Raw genomic sequence first — 20,631 nt, forward strand, 5'->3', positions numbered from 1 at the left:
ATGAATGATGATATATGATGAATGATGAAATATGATGAATGATGATATATGATGAATGATGAAATATGATGAATGATGAAATATGATGAATGATGATATATGATGAATGATGAAATATGATGAAAGATGATATATGATGAATGATGATATATGATGAATGATGAAATATGATGAATGATGATATATGATGAATGATGATATATGATGAATGATGAAATATGATGAATGATGATATATGATGAATGATGATATATGATGAATGATGATATATGAAGAATGATGACTGACTGACTGACTGAGTTTTAGTTTTACGCCGCTTTTAGCAATATTCCAGCAATATCACGGGGGGGGACACCAGAAATGGGCTTAACACATTGTGCCCATGTGGGGAATCGAACCCGGGTCTTCGGCGTGACGAGCCAACGCTTTAACCACTAGGCTACCCCACCTCCCCGAAGAATGATGATATATATCATGAATGATGAAATATGATTAATGATGAAATATGATGAATGATGATATATGATGAATGATGATATATGATGAATGATGATATATGATGAATGATGATATATGATGAATGATGATATATGATGAATGATGAACAGATAAATCAAACACCAGGATCTGGAGACATTAATTTATTATGACAATTTTATTGAAGGCACTATATGAAATAAAGAACATATTGATATAAATACAATTTTGATCTTCAACCGTTGTAACACATATGATTCAGTATGAATCAGTACAACATAACAACACGCACAATCATTCACAACAGTCTCCCACACAACAAAAACTCAACAAGGAGTAAACGAAACTTGTTCCTAGATAACCTGACTTTGTCTACAAAACTTCTTTGTTGTTTATTGAAGAAAATATTCAAGTTATATGATGGAAGCCTGCGAACAATCATCTCTGGACAAGACAAACCTGTGATCGATATTATGAGCATCAATCAATGCCATCAAGTTACAATGACATGCAATTGACCAAATCACTAACCCTGACAACCTGGGAGCCATTGTACAAAAAAACCTTAGCGCTAAGACTGCCATAAGCCTATGTTAAGGTCTGGGAGTTACGATCACCTTAGTGCTAAGACTGTTGTAAGTCATTGTTAAGGTCTGGGAGTTACAATCACCTTAGCGCTAAGACTGTTGTAAGTCATTGTTAAGGTCTGGGAGTTACAATCACCTTAGAGCTAAGACTGTTGTAAATCATTGTTAAGGTCTGGGAGTTACTATCACCTTAGCGCTAAGACTATTGTAAATCTATATTAAGGTATGGGAGTTACGATCACCTTAGCGCTAAGACTGTTGTAGTCATTGTTAAGGTCTGGGAGTTACTATCACCTTAGCGCTAAGACTATTGTAAGTCATTGTTAAGGTCTGGGAGTTACTATCACCTTAGCGCTAAGACTATTGTAAATCTATATTAAGGTATGGGAGTTACGATCACCTTAGAGCTAAGACTGTTGTAGTCATTGTTCAGGTAATTGGGAGTTACTATCACCTAAGGGCTAAGAGTATTGTAAATCTATGTTAAGGTATGGGAGTTATGATCACCTTAGTGCTAAAGCGGTCTTCACATGTTGTTGAAATTTTAAAAGTTGTCAAACTTGCGTTTTCACACGTCAAACTTTCGTGCCATGTGAGCGCCATGTGTCTATTGGTGTGGTCACGTGACAGTTTTGTTGACTGCGATTGGTTGTTTGTGAACAACACAAGTTTGACAACACAGAAAGTTTGATGGAAAAGTTGGTGTGAATAGAGACCAATCCTATTTCTCGACAACAGTTTGACAACTCTGAAATTTGTGTTGGTGGCGGGTTGTTGGAATGTTCTCACTCTCAAACTCGAGTTTGACAACATGTGTTGTCAAACTTTAGTTTGCTGTGTGGAGGCCTGCTAAAAGACTGTGGTAAGTCTATGTTAAAGTATGGGAGTTACAATCACCTTAGCGCTAAGATCGCTTTGAACAATGGTATCCTGATTCACAGAGTCATATCTTGAGACAAGCACAGGTTGTTGGGGCCTATTGTAACCCATCTTGAATTCTCACAGGTTTGTCTTGTGAAAAATATGATCTGTGGAACAAACAAGCCTACTATTTCTACAATGTCTAAACTCATTTTCCACCAGCTGTAGCACATTGGTCTGTTAACAGAAACGTCATCTATATAGTACAAACAGACAGTGTTACAACATTTGTACATGTGCAGTCTCAGCAGTTCTCAATGCTGATTGGTCAGTTGAAGTCACATGATGTCACATTACTTCACCATTGAGAGTAATGTGATGTCACCTGTTATTCATGACTGTAAAGTTTCATCTGAGCTATAGGCAAGCTTCAGTGGAGTTTTCGGTGAGCTTGATATGTCATAAATAATTTGTCATGACAGGAACCGATATATCTAAAATGTACTTGAAACTTAAATTACTGATTATCTGCCCCTAGGAAACAGATCCTGATGACAATGGATGGAGGTTACACCAGTCCTTGTAGATTGTTGTATATTACTAAATGTGGTCTAGCAAAATCAGTGGTTGATAGAATGATGACTGTCAAGGTCAAGATTGACCTGTTTGACCCTTTGTCTTCAATAATTTCAGAAACCACATCAGAAAATGTGTTGGTCAGTTCACTGAGTTTGTCTGTGAGTCAGGGAAGTCATTATGTGAGTTATGTGAGTCAGGGAAGTAATTATGTGAGTCAGGGAAGTAATTATGTGAGTCAGGAAAGTCATTATGTGAGTTATGTGAGTCAGGAAAGTCATTATGTGAGTCAGTAAATTTGCATGTGTGTCAGGAAAAGTGCATGCAAGTCAGGGAAATCTGAATGTGAGTCAGAGAAGTCATTATGTGAGTCAGGGATGTCATTATGTGAGTCAGGAAATTTGCATGTGTGTCAGGAAAAGTGTATGCAAGTCAGGGAAATCTGAATGTGAGTAAGGAAAGTCTGAATACGAGTCAGGAACGTCTTAACATGAGTCAGGAACATCTGAATGTGAGTCAAGAAAATCTGAATGTGAGTAAGGAAAGTCTGAATGTGAGTCACCCCAGTCTGTGTTCAGAATGTGAGTAAATGAGAGTATTTTGGTTTAGTTATGAGAGTTGCAGTGTATGAGTGAGGGAGGTAGGTACAGGAATGCATTGCACTAAAGAGAATTACAAAAGTCTCCAAGTAATGGGCAAGCTCATTATTTGCAATAACCAAGAATTTTAATCTGTGTATCTTTAGTGCCGCACAATACAATACTTGAGCATGAACCAGCAGTAATTAAGGCAAAATAAATAATTGATAAAAAATAAAACATTATTCTGTTGCCCTGTAACAGATTGTAAAAGGACTCCTGGTGTTCTGAGTAACTGTTGAATACTATCAATGTTTTATATTTTTCCTCTTCACTCTACCAAGCGAGTCTGCAAGTAAAGTATCACATAAATAAATCAAACTTTTCTGGTGTCTGGTGAAAGTCTGGAGTGAAGCACCCAACTTCGTCACACAAACGGGAGATATTGATCCCAGCTATCCATATCAGATGGTTGATACACATGAGATCTTGAAACTTTAAACCTGTCCAGGAATATATTGATAAAGTAGGAACATATTGATAAAGTAGGAAAATTCACCAGTTTTGTCCAAATCTGTAACAGTTACAATGTTTTAGTGTCAAATAATATTCTACTGCCATTTAAGTACCGGCATTTCATTTGAAGCTTTGAAATTTGGTTATTATATAATGAACCTTGATGGTGTCAATATTAATTGCTATTACTAGTATTTTATCCTGGAAAGATATTGACAAAGGTTATTACTTATTTATCAATCCACTTAACATTTTCTGTGAAATAAGAATGTTTCAATCCCATCAAGAAAGTATCTATTTGATTTACAACAATTAGTTTTTATCCAAAATGGAGGTTTTGTTAGAGCAATAATTTCTTGAAAAGTGTAATCATCAAATGCTCATTTGATATACCATGGAAGACAGTAGTATTTAAAGGATGTGCATCTCATTTGCTGGGACGGTCAATATGGTATGTACACAGCATGGGATATACACAATGGACATACCATTCTTGGGAGTTAGCTGGTAAGTTAGTGAATCGTGGGTGTGAGTGAGCGGGTTGCGTGCTGTAGTCCACTACAAGAGTGAGTGAGCGGGTTGCGTGCTGTAGTCCAATACAACTTTGATCAAGAGTGAGTGAGTGAGTGAGTGCTGTAGTTTGCTACAACTTTGATCAAGGCAAAGTGAGTGAGTTGGGGGTGTTTGGTTATGTAAGCAAGTGAGTGAGTGAGTCGGTGGTCATTGGTTGGACTGTGAGTGAGTGACTAGTCTTTGGGTGAGTGAGTTGGTGGTCCTTGGATCGGCAAATGAGTGAGTGAGTCGGTGGTCATTGGTTGGACTGTAAGTGTGTGACTAGTCTTTGGGTGAGTGAGTTGGTGGTAATGTTAGAGGGTGTGAGTATGTTACTGAAAGTACTTCCGTGCTGTAATTAGCTAAACTTCAGAACAAACAAACCAGAGGTTGATAGTGTGAGCATCCCCATCACATATCCAGGTCGACAGTTTGACTCCCACACTATTCATTCCACTGAAGCCACCCAATCCCCAGTTAACAGAAGCTTGATTACCAAGAAACAATACATTCAATCAACAACAGTGTCTTCATCTATGACAGTAAGCATTACCTAATTACAGAATACACCACTTATATTAGAGAAATATTCATTCACTTCACTTGCATCTATCTGCTTTTATGGATGCTACCTTACATCTAGACTAACATCTAGTTACTGAAATAAACATATTTTACAGAAAAACAGTTTCTTGAATTGTCTTCATTAAATATACTAAAAAGAGCCCAGACCTACTGCAGAAATGTAGCCTTGCTACATACTATAGTGAGTGAGTGAGTGAGTTTGGTTTTACGCCGCTTTTAGCAATATTCCAGCAATCTCACGGCGGGGAACACCAGAAATGGGCTTAACATATTGTACCCATGTGGGGAATCGAACCCGGGTCTTCGGCGTGACAAGCGAACGCCTTAACCACTGCTCTACCCCACCGCCCCACATACTATAGACTTGCATGGATTGTATTGGTATATTTGTTTCAGGGTCTGCTTGACAGAACCCAGTGAGAGTGAGTGAGTGAGTGAGTCAGTTTAGTTTCACGCCGCACTCAGCAATATTCCAGCTATATGGCGGTGGTCTGTCAGCAATATTCCAGCTATATGGCTGGTGGTCTGTATACTGAAGAATAATATTATGGTAAAGAAATCTTTACTGGATTATGTAGAACAGTGAAAATGTAGAAGTAAATGTACTTAGTGTACATGCTAATCTTGAAATATGGGTATTTAATTTAATTGATATATGTTTAAATCACATGACATATCTGTAAAGTAAGTACTTACTGGTATAGTCTACCACTGAAAATACAATTTTGTATTTTTTTAAATGTTCCCAGAATTAGTGATATCCTTAAAAGATTCCACAGTAAAGTGTAAATATGGCATGATAAAAAACATGTTCCATTTTGGCATTTTGGCATTAAATTATTAATTTTTTTAAAATTTGGAACAAAATAAATTACAGTGAATTGGAAACCCTTAAATAGTTACAGAGACCTTTGAGCAAATACACCTCTACACAAAGAATTCCCTGCATCACATCTATACGGTATAGCATTACCAACTGCATCATGAGGTGGGTAGTATTTCTTGTTGCTATGCAACAGTTCCTGGTAAAGACTGTGAAATCTGTTATGACTCAATTCCACAAGGAAGAACTATTGGTTGCTAAATGTCAACGTCTATTATTTACAAAGAACATCACATTCAGAAAATTCACTGTCGTATTACATACATGTATATAATAATTTCATTTAATCACTATCAACATCAATATTCAAAAGCTAAACTTAACCAAATAACAGAGTCAATGAAATTTTACTTTAATTATTTATCATAAAAACATTAATATTTGCTTAAATTTTAAAGGCACTAAATTATTTATCTCTTTTATTCTATAACAGATCTGTAATTCAATTTATTTGACATTTACTCCATAAAAAAACAACTTAATGCAGTCAAGTTCTAACGGTAACTCAGCATGGAACTTAATGTTGCCTTGTCTTCTAAGTACAGATGAACCTTGTGTCAAGCTTGGACATTTCAAACTAAACATTGTCTTGAACTATGGGAGTCCAAAGAATTCAAATTACAAATATTCCCCTGTGCCTCAAACAGTTAAAAATGCAAAATAATGTTCATAGACACCAACACTTACCAAAGTTCGAATTTTCAACTCACTTCACACCTAACTGACTGACCTCTCTGTAATTACAGTAACGACATCCAAGGAAGGATGCCGGTCTCTATTGATGCCTTGGATGTAACAAGCACATCGTACATCAAAGGTGCTAGCTCGTTACTGTATACACTTTGGTACTGAACTTAATGAAGTGTGTTTACTTGATTGGTGTTGAAACAAGTAAAATGGATTTAGATTATGTTTGTGAAACTACGATTTCAGCATTGACTTATAAGACTGTCAGAAATTAACAAAATAAGTATTGAATTTTAAAAGAGAAAGAATAAATTATTTAAAACAACATTACATAATACAAGTATTATGTCATTTGTTATGATTTATTATCAAATTTAAAATGTAATATGACCCAAACTTTGTCAAGATGAAATGTAATAATCCCATAACATAATGTTTGGTTTTGGACATGCATTCGTTGGTTGTCTCGAACCCTTAATAGTTAAAACTTTCCCTAAGTTCCCACAAGTTTGACACAACAAGGTTTGACTGTACAAAGAAATATATGTCTCAGCTGTACTGGTTACAAGGTGAATGTTCTCGAGTTTCAAGGGCTATGTTTAATTTACATCAATCTCTTAGTAGTGAAATCTTTTATTTCAACACTTTACCTCTCAGAATGAAGATCTAATGATGCTTAGGAAGTCAGTGCAGGTGAACCTGAGTGAGTGAGTGAGTGAGTTTAGTTTTACGCCGCACTCAGCAATATTCCAGCTATATGGCGTCAGTCTGTAAATAATGGAGTATGGACCAGACAATCCAGTGATCAACAGCATGAGCTTCGACCTGCACAATTGGGAACCGATGACATGTGTCAACCAAGCCAGCGAGCCTGACCACCCGATCCTGTTAGTCGCCTCTTACAACAAGGTGAACCTGAACTTTAACCATTCTATTAAATGTCTGGGTTCTTGGGCCAATCAAATTTCAGCTTTCTAAATGATTTGGCTAAGTTTCTGTACAATATTGATTTGACATTTTCATGTTAACAGCATATTACTCAGAACACAAATATTTTTTCTATAGGACTTTTGATTGTAGATGCCATTGGCACTGACAAATGTCAAGACATAAAATATGTACAAGAGTGTATGATGCAACTTTAAGTATTTACATTCAGAACTGACTGTTTGTGTTGGTTTTAGAAAAAGAAAAATCAGATATAAGCCTCTGAATGATTCACTTTTTTTGTACTGAGCACTTAGAAGACTCAATACTGATTGGCTGATTAGGATTGATCTGACTTCCTAATAAGGTATGCTTGCATCTTCATGGAGAGAGGTATCATATCTGAGTAAAAAAATATAATTGAAATAAACTATCTTAGCGTAATCTGAAAATGGAATATCTTGTCAAAACATTTAGTAATATGTAAATATGTTTTGCGAACACTTTAAACAACAGATTGCATTTATTATTTGCTTTGCCTGATAACTAAAAACTTAATTTGATTTGAAAAATATTACACAAGTGATCATATACAATAGAATTCAGTGACAATTACCATGTAGAAAATACAATTAAAAGTAAAGTTAAAATTTAAAGGTGGAAAGAATGAACAACCTGAAACAAAAGTCTTTTTCTTAAAAATGACGACAATTTGTGTACTTTGATACAACAAAAACAGTAATAATCAATATGCTGCCAATCAAGATTGCATAAAACATCAATGATACAAACAATAACATTTCATTCAGATAAATAAACAACACATGACAAAAATACCAACTGGCCATTTGCTTGTCCTACAGCTAACTTTTTGGTCCTTGAGACCCACACATGAGGACCTGTTAAGGTGGTCATCTAGACTATGTAAAGATCAAAATATACAAATATGAACTATAACCCTAACAGGGCCTCTTAATACTGCAAGTGATTGTAGGTACTGGTAGTTGGTACAATGGTATGATATGGTGAAGAAAATGAACTTCTATGAAGGATTAGGCAAGTGTTACGATTCTCTGTTTTATAGATTTACTGCCTACATTTACAAGTAAAATATAATCCAAACTGAAATCTTGTGTGTGTTTTCTTGTTGTTACAAAACCTGGAACCACAAGGATCTGTAGCTTACCAGAATTTGGTAGAAATATTAGCAAGTAGGGTTGGGCGATAATACCGGATAAAGTATAACGTTCATATTTATAAATATGTTGGGATTAAACCTTTCAAATGGTGCATGACATGTAGCAGTAATAATGTTTTACAAGCTGATATTTTCCTTGATAAACATAGGCCTCATCTATGACCTCAGAGTCTCTGGGAACTCGGGGTCTGCCTGGCAGTAAAAGCCTCTGGTTGACTGGTGTTGAAAGAGCTAAACCATGTGTCACACTTTCACAATACTGCAATACGTATTGCAATACGCCAACACATATCGCAATACGAAAATTTTGGCGATACCCAACCCTAATGGCAACCATGTATAATGTGTGTGTACTTGATGTTACAAAACTTGGAACCACAAGGATCCGAAGCTTACCAGAATTTTGAAGAAATAATGGCAACCATGTATAATGATCCTAAAATCATCTTTCACAACACAGTTACTGAACTTTTCATACAACAATATCATTAAATTAATGCACAATGCCGTTTAGAAAGTGGTCAGATGTAACATATGTTGTATTTGGGTTTACACTTTCTTAGTAAAGTGGAAGTGGGTTAGACGGCGATTAGGGCCTCAACCCAACAAAAGTATTAGAATCTATACTTTACTGAGAAAGTGTAATCCCAAAAATAACATATGTTACAATATCATTAAAATATGAGTGAGTGAGTGAGTTTAGTTTAACCCCACTTTTAGCAATATTCCAGCAATATTATGACAGGGACTCCAGAAATGGGCTTCACATAGTGTACCCATGTGGGGAATCGAACCCCGGGTCTTCGGTGTGACAATTAAAATCTGATTTCAGTATACTGATACACAAAGATCTGTGAATATCCTATTACAGGTCATGTTAGAATGACCTTTCACAAATTTTAGACCAGTGAAACGACTACAGCAAACAACAGGACGTTGAGTTGATCTCATCAAAAAGCAGTTTTCTTGTGCTGTACGGCACTAGTTTTAAAAATGCAATTTCCATTCCAGACTATGCTTTGAAAATACATTTCTCAATTCAAACTTTGGAAAGCGAACAAAAAAGCTCTGTAATATTTAAAAGATGGCTAGGAATGAATGGCCATACTTCCCACGGGCAAACGTCTAGCATGAAACGTCTAGCATTTGAAATGAGTAACATTCATTCGTAATGCCCATTCCGATTGCTAAGATGAAAGGTCGGTTTAATCTGACCTGTAACAGGATGTCTTCAGATCTTTCATGTAGCAAGCCCTATGATCTGCTTTCAATGAGATTATTATAAAATTTTGCCAAAAAATTCAGAAAACATCACAAAAATCATCAGACTGGTGTACTTAAATTTCAGAACTAAAATCTAAAAATCTGAAAAGCAAGTGATTTCCGTTCAACAAGTGGTCCTTTGAAAATTAAAAGGCACGTCCTAAAATAACAAAATTGATTATTTGTAAAAAGAACTAAAATGAAAAGTAACTTCAGAAATAGCACTTTTTTTATAATGAAACCTGTGTGAAGATGAAACAGTCTTAAAGATCCAAAGAGCATCTTCTCCGCTGCTCCAGACAGACGACACACAGATAAGAAAAAGATATTCTAAATTGATGCAAATCTGAGTCGGCTGAGAGTAATTTTGGCAGCTTTTTCTTCCGGGTTGGATCTGTGAATTGTATTATGCACATATTAAGCTTTCATTGCGTCTGACATGACAGTTTTATCATATCATCCAGTATGTCTGCCATGATAAATCCCAATAAACATTTCATCTTTCTGAACAGGCTTGACAAAGCTGATGCTTTCATGAGAGGAGCAAAGACACTGTAAGGAGCTTACAGAATACGAGTGTAGGAGTTTGTACACATTTGTCATCAGAGGAATGTGATTGGTTAATGTCTGCATGGTCAAGAGTTACACTTCTTCGTCAATACTGATCCGTAATGATCCTTTTGCCATGTGAACTTCAATAATTTTTTCCATGCTTTTCTCAAGAAATTCCACAAAATGCTTACTCATCAGTTGAAAAAACAGAAATCATACAAAACTTGCCTCTGACAATTGCTTCATCTTAAGCATCGACAATTATGTTCTTCAATGACAACCATTACACTCTGTTGGCAGCAATTTGCTGCAAGACGTCAAATCTTGGTAAATAAATAATTGCACCTTTCAAATTCATAATACTCAAATTGGAAGTGAATTGCACTTTGAGAAGGCCATAGGATATTTCTGTCACCAACTCGTCATTTGTCCATCACATTAGTTCAAACCAGTGGCCTTCCGACAGCTATTTTCTGGCTTTCTGTCACAAGGCTAACAAACAGCCCATTCACCCTCGGGGCCCAGCAGTAAATGCATCTTTTCTCTGGCGTAATCGGACTCCTTTCTTGCAACATTGCATCCCGATTGATCAAGGCTTGTTACATGTAATCAATGCCAGCTTTGTAACCACAGAGATCAATAATCAATCGTGGAAGACATTGGGTAGATAAGCACTATCATCAGGCTCACCCAAGGTCATCGAGTTGTCGCCTCCATTTTCCTGTCCTAACAAACGTGTCTTGTCATCTGAAATAAACAAATTGCAAATAACAGTGTGCCAAGTTTGGTTAACTATTTAACTTTATTCCACTCTAGTGTTCTCACTTTGCAGTAAAATCAATACAGTTTCTTTGTTTATGTGAAGAGAATGGAAGACTTCAATATTTTAAGGAGAGATGAAAGTTAACATGATATTGCTCTCAGGCTTGGAGGGATGTTGATTCTCAAGAAACATGAACAGTCTGTGTAGCATTAAGTGGTTCAGATGATCTTGCTGGACTAAAACTTATTTCCCAAAGAAACTATTAAATTCCAAGAAAAGAAGTTTAATTTTTATTGAAAGACTGTTTGAAGGATATCGTTGTCTTGAAGAACTGCACAGCAACAAATTGACTGATTGACTGAATATTTCAGCAGATTGATCTCTAGCCCTTTTGAAATATCACAACCATGACAAACAGACATCTATCATGTCCAGATTCCTTACAGGGACAACCATGACATACAGCCATCTATCATGTCGAGATTCCTTACAGGACAGGGACAACCATGACATACAGCCATCTATCATGTCGAGATTCCTTACAGGAACAACCATGACAAACAGCCATCTATCATGTCCAGATTCCTTACAGGGACAACCATGACATACAGACATCTATCCTGTCCAGACTCCTTACAGGGACAACCATGACATACAGCCATCTATCATGTCGAGATTCCTTACAGGACAGGGACAACCATGACATACAGACATCTATCTTGTCGAGATTCCTTACAGGAACAATCATGACATACAGCCATCTATCTTGTCCAGATTCCTTACAGGGACAACCATGACATACAGCCATCTATCATGTCGAGATTCCTTACAGGGACAACTAGGACATACAGCCATCTATCATGTCCAGATTCCTTACAGGGACAACCATGACATACAGCCATCTATCATGTCCAGATTCCTTACAGGACAGGGACAACCATGACATACAGCCATCTATCATGTCCAGATTCCTTAAAGGAACAACCATGACAAACAGCCATCTATCTTGTCCAGATTCCTTACAGGGACAACCATGACATACAGCCATCTATCATGTCCAGATTCCTTACAGGAACAACCATGACATACAGCCATCTATCTTGTCCAGATTCCTTACAGGGACAACCATGACATACAGCCATCTATCCTGTCCATATTCTTTACAGGGACAACTAGGACATACAGACATCTATCCTGTCCAGATTCCTTACAGGGACAACCATGACATACAGACATCTATCATGTCCAGATTCCTTACAGGAACAACCATGACATACAGCCATCTATCTTGTCCAGATTCCTTACAGGGACAACCATGACATACAGCCATCTATCCTGTCCAGATTCTTTACAGGGACAACTAGGACAAACAGACATCTATCCTGTCCAGATTCCTTACAGGGACAACCATGACATACAGACATTTATCATGTCCAGATTCCTTACAGGGACAACCATGACTTACAGACATCTATCATGTCCAGATTCCTTACAGGGACAACCATGGCATACAGCCATCTATCCTGTCCAGATTCCTTACAGGAACAACCATGGCATACAGACACCATGAATCACACCAACCATGACATATAGACACCATGAATGACAACAACCATGAAACATAGTATTGGTGTTCCGATAAATTGAATGATCGAAGATTGGTCGGAGTGACAAAATGACTATACAATCGAACACATTTTCTTATAATCGAACACAAACGATTTTGGAACTACTGGTTTAGTTTTTGAAACACTTGACGATCGAACATATCTACGAAGTTGTCAGAAAATTGTTAGAAACCTCATTTCACTGACAGAAAAGTCATGACTGAATATTTCTTGAAGACTCCAGGAAGTTTATGTTCATGGATATTAGTAAACACTTTAAAGCACGGTTCCCTATGCGGAGATCAATGCTCATGCTGTTGATCACTGTATTGTCTGATCTAGACTCAATTATTTACAGACCGCCTCGATATAGGTTGAATATTGCTGAGTGAGGTGTAAAACTAAACTCACTCACTCACTCACTTTAAAGCAGCAAGTTGCATCATGTTATAACAACCTGAATAAGAAAATATGAAAAATGACGCTAACCGATTCTTTTTTGACAACTGATCGGTTGTAATGAACAAATCATCAATTATGAGATTTTAACCAGTTCCCAACACTAAAACATAGGGACCTGTCTTACCATGGAGGTGCATGATAGATATGGGACCTGAATGCTAGCAGAGTGATGATCTCTCCTCGTTAGGTGAGATGGATGACTCATAGCATCAGTAACTTATATCATAGCCACAGTGTTAAAAAAGCATAGAATCCTCATTAAACCACAACATGCAACAAAAGAATTATTCCTAGAAAAGACATAATGATCACTTCATTAAAAACCAAACATGTTGCAAAAAAATAATTGGATGTATTGTTAATGGAACTGAATTCTGTGTCTTAGGAAACCAGCTTCACAAACACATTTGATGGATGTATGCAAAAATTGAAATACTGTTCCTAACTCTTGACGCAGACTGGTCAAATTGCTGAGCAAGGTAATACCATGATGCCATGGAAACATATCTGAGTTCACCGTTTCCTTGAAGACAGAATTCTTCTTCAGCTGTAATGATGAAATGGCATCAGTCTTTTAAAAAATTTGTAATCAGAAAAACATGCAACCATGAAAAGGCCATTTCAAATTTTCACATCAAATTTAACTTGAAACTCACAGATAATGGAATATTTGAACGATTGCCCCCATCAACTGCTGTGACATAAGCTGAGCATTGTACAACCCAAAAATCTTGAAAAAATACAGTAACATATTTTCTACACTATTCGCTTTTCTAAATGTTGAGGGGCGGTGGGGTAGCCTAGTGGTTGAGGCATGTACTCGTCACGTCAAAGACCCAGGTTCGATTCCCCACATGGGTACAATGTGTGAAGCCCATTTCTGGTGTCCCCTGCTGTGATATTGCTGGAATATTGCTAAAAGCAGCGTAAAACTAAACTCACTCACTCACTTTAAATGTTGAATCTGTAGACAATATTATCTGCGTCCTTCTAAAAAGACTTCCAAAACCTTTGTCCCAAAATATATCTAACTAATGCTATCACGATTTCTAATCATGTTCACCAATAATAATTCAAAAGAGAACAACTGTAATTTTTCAGTGGCATTTTGCAGCTTGGCCATATAAACATCATTACTTCAGTTGTCACAAAAGTTTGAATTTGTAATTGTAACATGATTAACAGCATTAGGAGGGTAAGTTGGAGTTATCTGCCCATGGCATTCCACCTGGAGTGACCTCCCTTGGAATAAAATGGTGTGTTTGAGAACAACATTGCAATTTAAAGTTAAAACTTGTAACAGTTACTCTTTGGCCTGGAGGAAGAATCAGAGGTGGTTTATACTACTTCTTTGTTACTATAGCAATCCCTTTTCTGTTAAAAGAAGCATTGTTGGACGATTGGAATAAACAAAAAGAAAGATTTTCATTAGCAGGGAATAGAAGTCTAGACAAGGGTTTTGGCATTGAATGCTAACATTCCAATCTGGTAATGTTCAAACATCGGCCTTGACTTTGTACACAGAGTTTTAATGACAAGATATAGCTTCATGTCTATGTGAGGCCACATAATTGGACTTCTATACTGAAAAATTCTTGTAAGCTTATATTACTTCAAAGTTACATCATGTTTCATCAGCGAGCAAAGTAAAGTCTCCGTATCATTCACTGCATGTTCTGATCCTGTGCAAAAACAACCAAAACAACATAGGCTAATGTTTTCTGCTGTTTCTATCATATAACTTTCATATTTTCTTAAAAATCATAATACTGATTTACTTGACATTTGTGCATGATTCTCTTGGAAATGTATAACTATTAATAACTATCGTTTTTTTCCTTTAATATAGATCCATATTGCACCAGATTTGACATTCCCAAGTAGGTTATGTGAGAACAGCTAGACTAATAAGGAAATTAAAGGCAGTGTGTTTGGAGATGAACACTGAAGGAAAGTTTTTGCAATAATGATATGCAGAATGAAAGTGTGAAATTACGCCTGATACTACCGGGGTACCCATTTGCACAACCATGTACGTCAACTTACTTACACCAGTGTGGCTGGCTTGGCCTCCCGGTCGTCATACCATGCCAGCATCTCTTCACTGAATGCTTCAGCCAGTGACTCGCCTCTGTCCAGAGAAAAGCTACTACTGGGTTTCACCCCTTCACTGGGTGCTGGGGACTGGCTGGCAGATGCACTGGGGCTGCTGGAAGAACATATAACAAATATAGTTACATATAGATTACCTTTCTACATTGTCGAATAATAGACTGACTGACTGACTGAGGTTGGTTTTACGCCGCTTTTAGCAATATTCCAGCAACATCACGGCGGTGGACACCAGAAATGGGCTTCACACATAGTACCCATGTGGGGATTCGAACCCGGGTCTTCGGCGTGACGAGCCAACGCTTTAACCACTAGGCTACACCACCGCCCTCGAATAATAGAAGGTCAACATAGACATATACTGACACATACAGAAACATAGACACTCACAGACACATACAAATACAGACAGATGCACAGACACATACAGATAGACACACATGGACATAGATACATACAGACAGATGCGTGCACATGCACACACACACTGACAGACTTAGACACACACAAAGATGTACCCCACACACAGACACACAACACACACAGACACAGACACAGGCACATATGGAGTTTAAACACTTTGTTACAACTGACTGACTGACTGAGTTTGGTTTTACGCCGCTTTTAGCAATATTCCAGCAATATCACGGCGGGGGACACCAGAAATGGGCTTCACTCAATGTATCCATGTGGGGATTCGAACCCGGGTCTTCGGCGTGACGTGACAACGCTTTAACCACTAGACTACCCCACCGCCCCCTTTGTTACAACAAGCACCTTGAACATGCACAAGTACATGGCTAAAGGCGAATCATAAATGACTTTTATTATTATTATAACTATGGCACAACAGATTAACTATAGTAATATGAAATCCACACCCAGTTACACTCAGAGACAAGCACCGACACAGACAGACACACAGAGAAACAGACACTCACAGACACACACACATATTAAGCCTAACTGTTAATTACTACTATGACATAACTGAATAACGATTGTAATATGAAAGAATCAGTAGGTCTTAACCTTTTTAATCAATATACATGCATTAGATACCAAACTTTATATCTTGATACAAGGGTACTGGCAGCTGAGGCTCTACATCATTGATTCAACCAGGATCAAAGAGTTCCAGCTGATGAACAAGCTGATCCTGGCTTTAGCTCACCTGATCTTCAGTCAGGTGAGCTATAGCAAATATACCTCCTCTATAAAATGTTCTAACAGTGAAGATCTGGGTTAGAAATGGTCTTCTGAAACCCATGCGTTACACAAGGGGCAGCTAACAGCAGCAGGTGGTCAGGCTTGCTGGCTTAGTCTATGGTTGACACATGCCATCATATCCAAATTTCCTAAATCGATGCTCATGATGTTGATCACTGGATTGTCTGATCCAGACTTGATTAACTACAGACCACGCCATATAGCTGAGTGTGGCTTTAAACAACAAACAAGCAGTAAAATGTTCAGTAACGTCTCTCTGAAGAGTTCTCAAAGTACATAATAAAATCAGTTCCCATCTTTCCTTAACTGTGGCAAGAAAATCGAATTTTGCCATGACAGTGTCATTTATCATGTTACGCTAAAAAACTTCTGAATATGCCAGCTGGCAGTAATTGTTACCATAAGCAGCTTAATCTATGTGCAAATCACTTCAAAGAGAAGTTCTCTATTCCTTGCAATCCATCTTACAAAAGACAGAGAAATTCTAGAGGCCAAAAATAATTCACCAGCTGCCATCTTCAAACAACGTCCTCACATCTCACTACGGCTTATGTTGCACGGATCAGAGAGAAGACACAGTTTATTCATTTGATATTTGTAAACGGACAGTTTTATACTTTGCCTACAGACTATCTTGGATTTGTTTGTTGATCATTACCTCACTAAGCAATTAAGTGTAAAAGCTGTTGAGGCGTTTTATTGTTGATAGACTGGTTTATCGAATATTTATGACAAAAGCTGTAAGTGGTCGAGACTTCCAAATTAACGAACTATTAATGGCAGTTTGATTGTCATTTACAGCCAGAGCAATATTGTAGCACTGTGGTGCCAGCCTCAGTCAAGTCCTGACCAGACAAGCATGTGATTAATATTAAGAGCAATGATCCATGCAGTGATTGATTAGACTCGATTGATTTGTCAATCATGACTCCACACAGACCGAAACCTTTGGATATTTACTGGATATTAGCGCCGTACAAACAGTCGTATAGTATGCCTTCAGTGAATAGGAACCTCGGGACAAATTGTATCCTTGAAATCCAAATGGGTCAGACTATATTTCCAACATATTTCCGACACAGTATTCTGTGTATAATGAAGAATTACAGATTTCACACTGTACTGGAACCCAGTGGGGTGATACTATATTTTTATTTTTCAAAACTCAGAACTTTAATTATTTTGATGACTGTGGCGCCATACAAATAGAAGCTTGGGACAAATTGTATCCTTGAAATCCAATGGAGTGAGATTATATTTCCAATTTTCAAAACTCAGGCACAGAATTCGGTGTATTATAATAATAGTGGGTATTTGTAACCACGCCTATATCTGTGCATTCAATGCTCGCTCAAGGCGCTACAGCACACATATTATTACTCCGGATAACCCAAGCTGCCTGTTAGGCGCTAGAAGGTTATAGTCACATGACTTATCCCACCGGGTACCCATTTTCCTGCTGGGTGAACAGAGACAATGCTGAACAAACTCAATTGCCTAAGGTGAGACCACATGTGTCACATGTGCTTCGTTGTGGGGCAGGACTGAAGTCCTAGAAACTCTCAGGAGCCAAGCTGCCAAGCACGGTCACCCGTCCAAGGACTCTCCGAGCTCGACGGTGCTTAACTTCACCAATTTGTGACCTGAGCTTCGAGCACAGGACCACAGGAACAATTACAGATTTTTACACATTTCTGAAACCCAGATGGGTCAGACTACTTTTCAAAATTTTAAAATTCTGAAAACAGAAATCTGAATATTTCGAAGGTTCTGCACTGTTCTGAAACCCATTAGAGTAAGACAACTTTTCCAGTTTTGCAAAACTCAGAATTTAAGAATTTCCACAGTTCTGATTGTGTGGAAAAGATAAACCAGGGGTTGATAGCATGAGCAACAATCCACACCAAGTCGTCAGTATGACATAGCTGCGATGGCATAGCCTAATGGTTAAAGTGTCCGCTCGACACGCTGAAAACCCGGGTTCGATTCCCCACATGGGTGCAATGTGTGAAGCCCATTTCTGGTGTCCCCCGCCGTGATATTGCTGGAATATTGCTAAAAGCGGTGTAAAACCATACTCACTCACTCACTCACTATGACATATATTCTGCTCCAACTCATGTTGTTACATATCAGCTTTGAAAAATCAAAACGGTCCAAAGAATATATAAATTCTCAATAACATTCTTCAGATTGGTTTAAAAAACACTTACTACGAAGAAAAAAATATTGATCATATATTGATCTGTGATATCAAATTTTCCAATCAGCTACAAACAGGCATTAACCAAATTTGAAACCTCTCAACAGAAAATGCATTAGGTTTACATCCATTCTATCATGACCAATAACAAGGCAACTGTGAAATCTTTGGTTAAATCAGAAACAATTAGTGATATGGTATTGGCTGAGTCTAACAGCTGAAATTCAAGGATCAGTGACAAACAGTTTTAATCAACATACATGTTTGCTTTGGGTGCCTTAAATGTATTTTATGCCTTCATGAATACAGGAATATGTTTTCTGTATCACAATTGTTCAAGAACAAATATACTTTGTTTTTTTTACTCTTTTAACCGTTACATACGAAAGATTTGTGGTTAGTCTTATGCGAACATCAAATTCATTCTTAAAAAATTTGTGGTTAATTAATACCGCGCGATTAAAAGTTGCCAAAATGTCGCCTTCTTCACTCGCGCCCGCCAACGAAACCGCAGACAGGTTACGTAACTCTGTAGCCAAAGCACTGCAGTGACGTCATATGAGGAAGGATTTTCAGTTAGTTGTATATAAAGTGTGTAGCAAGCTTGTCATTTTGATGATTTCTCGACATCAACGAAGACATGCCGAATCGTTGTGTTGTCGTCAATTGCTCCTAGGGGTCGGGCAATGGTGTCACCATGCACAGATTTCCACAGGGCCCTGCAGTTCGTGCTAAATGGGTTATGTTTGTGAGTGTGAAGCGAGCGTTGTGGAAGCCTGAAACGATATCTTACTTGTGTTCAGATCGCTTCACGGAAGTTAAAGAATCAAAACTACTTACTATTTGTAGTAAAATATGTATATAATTGATGACCATAAAGATTTTCCATGACACAATTTGTAACATAACGATTTCTTCCTCGGAAGCGAGGTTGTGGTCGAAGTAACAATAATATTGTAAGTAGTATTATATTGACAGACTGTATACCGACTTCTAATCATATTACATGGATTACTTCACTGACACACAATAAAATCACGATGGCAGCTATCACTCGAGAATATGAAGAGACAATTGTAATTTGTTCTAAAATACACATTACTGTTATGAACTTATAACTTGGTACAGATTGGAAGAATTAAATCATGAGGTACTGATAACTAATTTGCAAAAATATCTTTTCTCTTTGTAATTCTTTGAGAATGTTCATTTATCCATCGCTTGTGCACAAGCAAATGCTTAGGCATTGTAATTAGGTTGCTAAAGAATGTATGCTGTACCTGTTTGGAAACTTGGGACAAAAGGCTGCATTATTTTGGGAAGAAACCTGTAGAATGACTAAGTTATCAAGGCCTGAGGTTACATGTGAGGGATGCATGACTTGGATTAAAATAAATGGCTGAAATCCAATTTTGTTACTCCACCGAGGGTGATCATCACGAACAAGAATATGCCATTATATCCGCCTAGCTGTTAATCATAGTGAAAAAATACTGAAATCTACATTTTACTCCATTCAAGTCTGTTCGGATGTCTACTTCAAAAACATCTTAATGACTAGAGAGTTTTATGGCAGCTTCTAATCCCATTCACGACCGGTCCAATTTAACATGTCCAAATTTAATCCATTAGCTTCTATTTTCATCACCTACCCCCCTACAAAGACATTACGGAGACCACAACTTAACCAAGTATGAGAGATTCACTGGAATCTGATATGTGCTGGAACTGGCGCTGAATTCTCTCTCCCATTTCTTCAGAGGAATTATTCCTGGCTTGAACCATAGTCTTCAGTTCTTGGAAGAAATCTCTTTAGAATATTTGGTTTGCTGTCTTCTAGAGGGGTTCAGGGAGGAATTGTTTTCAGGATATATAAACTATGTTAACTTTGAAGATGTCTGGTTTCAGATAGAGTTCCGATTCTGTAAACTTTAATTTGGTTCCTGCCTCTACTTGAAGTGCTTGTGGATGTTAACACATGTGAAGTTTGGTAAAGTTGGCAGGAAATTTAT

General features: G+C 37.5%; 1 protein-coding gene and 1 long non-coding RNA gene across 2 annotated transcripts in view; both read right to left on the bottom strand.

Annotated features, from left to right (window-relative positions):
* Positions 1-626: 626 nt before the first annotated feature.
* On the bottom strand, positions 627-5,012 carry LOC124284953. The gene is made up of 2 exons (XR_006900679.1): positions 1,307-5,012; positions 627-1,009 (listed from the first exon to the last, which is right to left on the bottom strand). It is a non-coding gene; the product is annotated as an uncharacterized LOC124284953 (long non-coding RNA).
* Positions 5,013-9,164: 4,152 nt separating this feature from the next.
* Positions 9,165-20,631, bottom strand: part of LOC124284940 — a 193,255-nt gene continuing 181,788 nt past the window's right edge. Inside the window, exons 22-23 of the mRNA XM_046721072.1 lie at positions 15,125-15,283; positions 9,165-10,989 (exon numbers count right to left, since the gene is read on the bottom strand). Of these exons, the coding sequence (XP_046577028.1) occupies positions 10,986-10,989; positions 15,125-15,283 (163 nt within the window). The 3' untranslated portion in view covers positions 9,165-10,985. The remainder of the gene's footprint in view (positions 10,990-15,124; positions 15,284-20,631) is intronic.

This window comes from Haliotis rubra, unplaced genomic scaffold, assembly GCF_003918875.1.
Source record: "Haliotis rubra isolate DU_JTF1 unplaced genomic scaffold, ASM391887v1 Scf349, whole genome shotgun sequence".
Lineage (NCBI taxonomy): Eukaryota > Metazoa > Mollusca > Gastropoda > Lepetellida > Haliotidae > Haliotis > Haliotis rubra.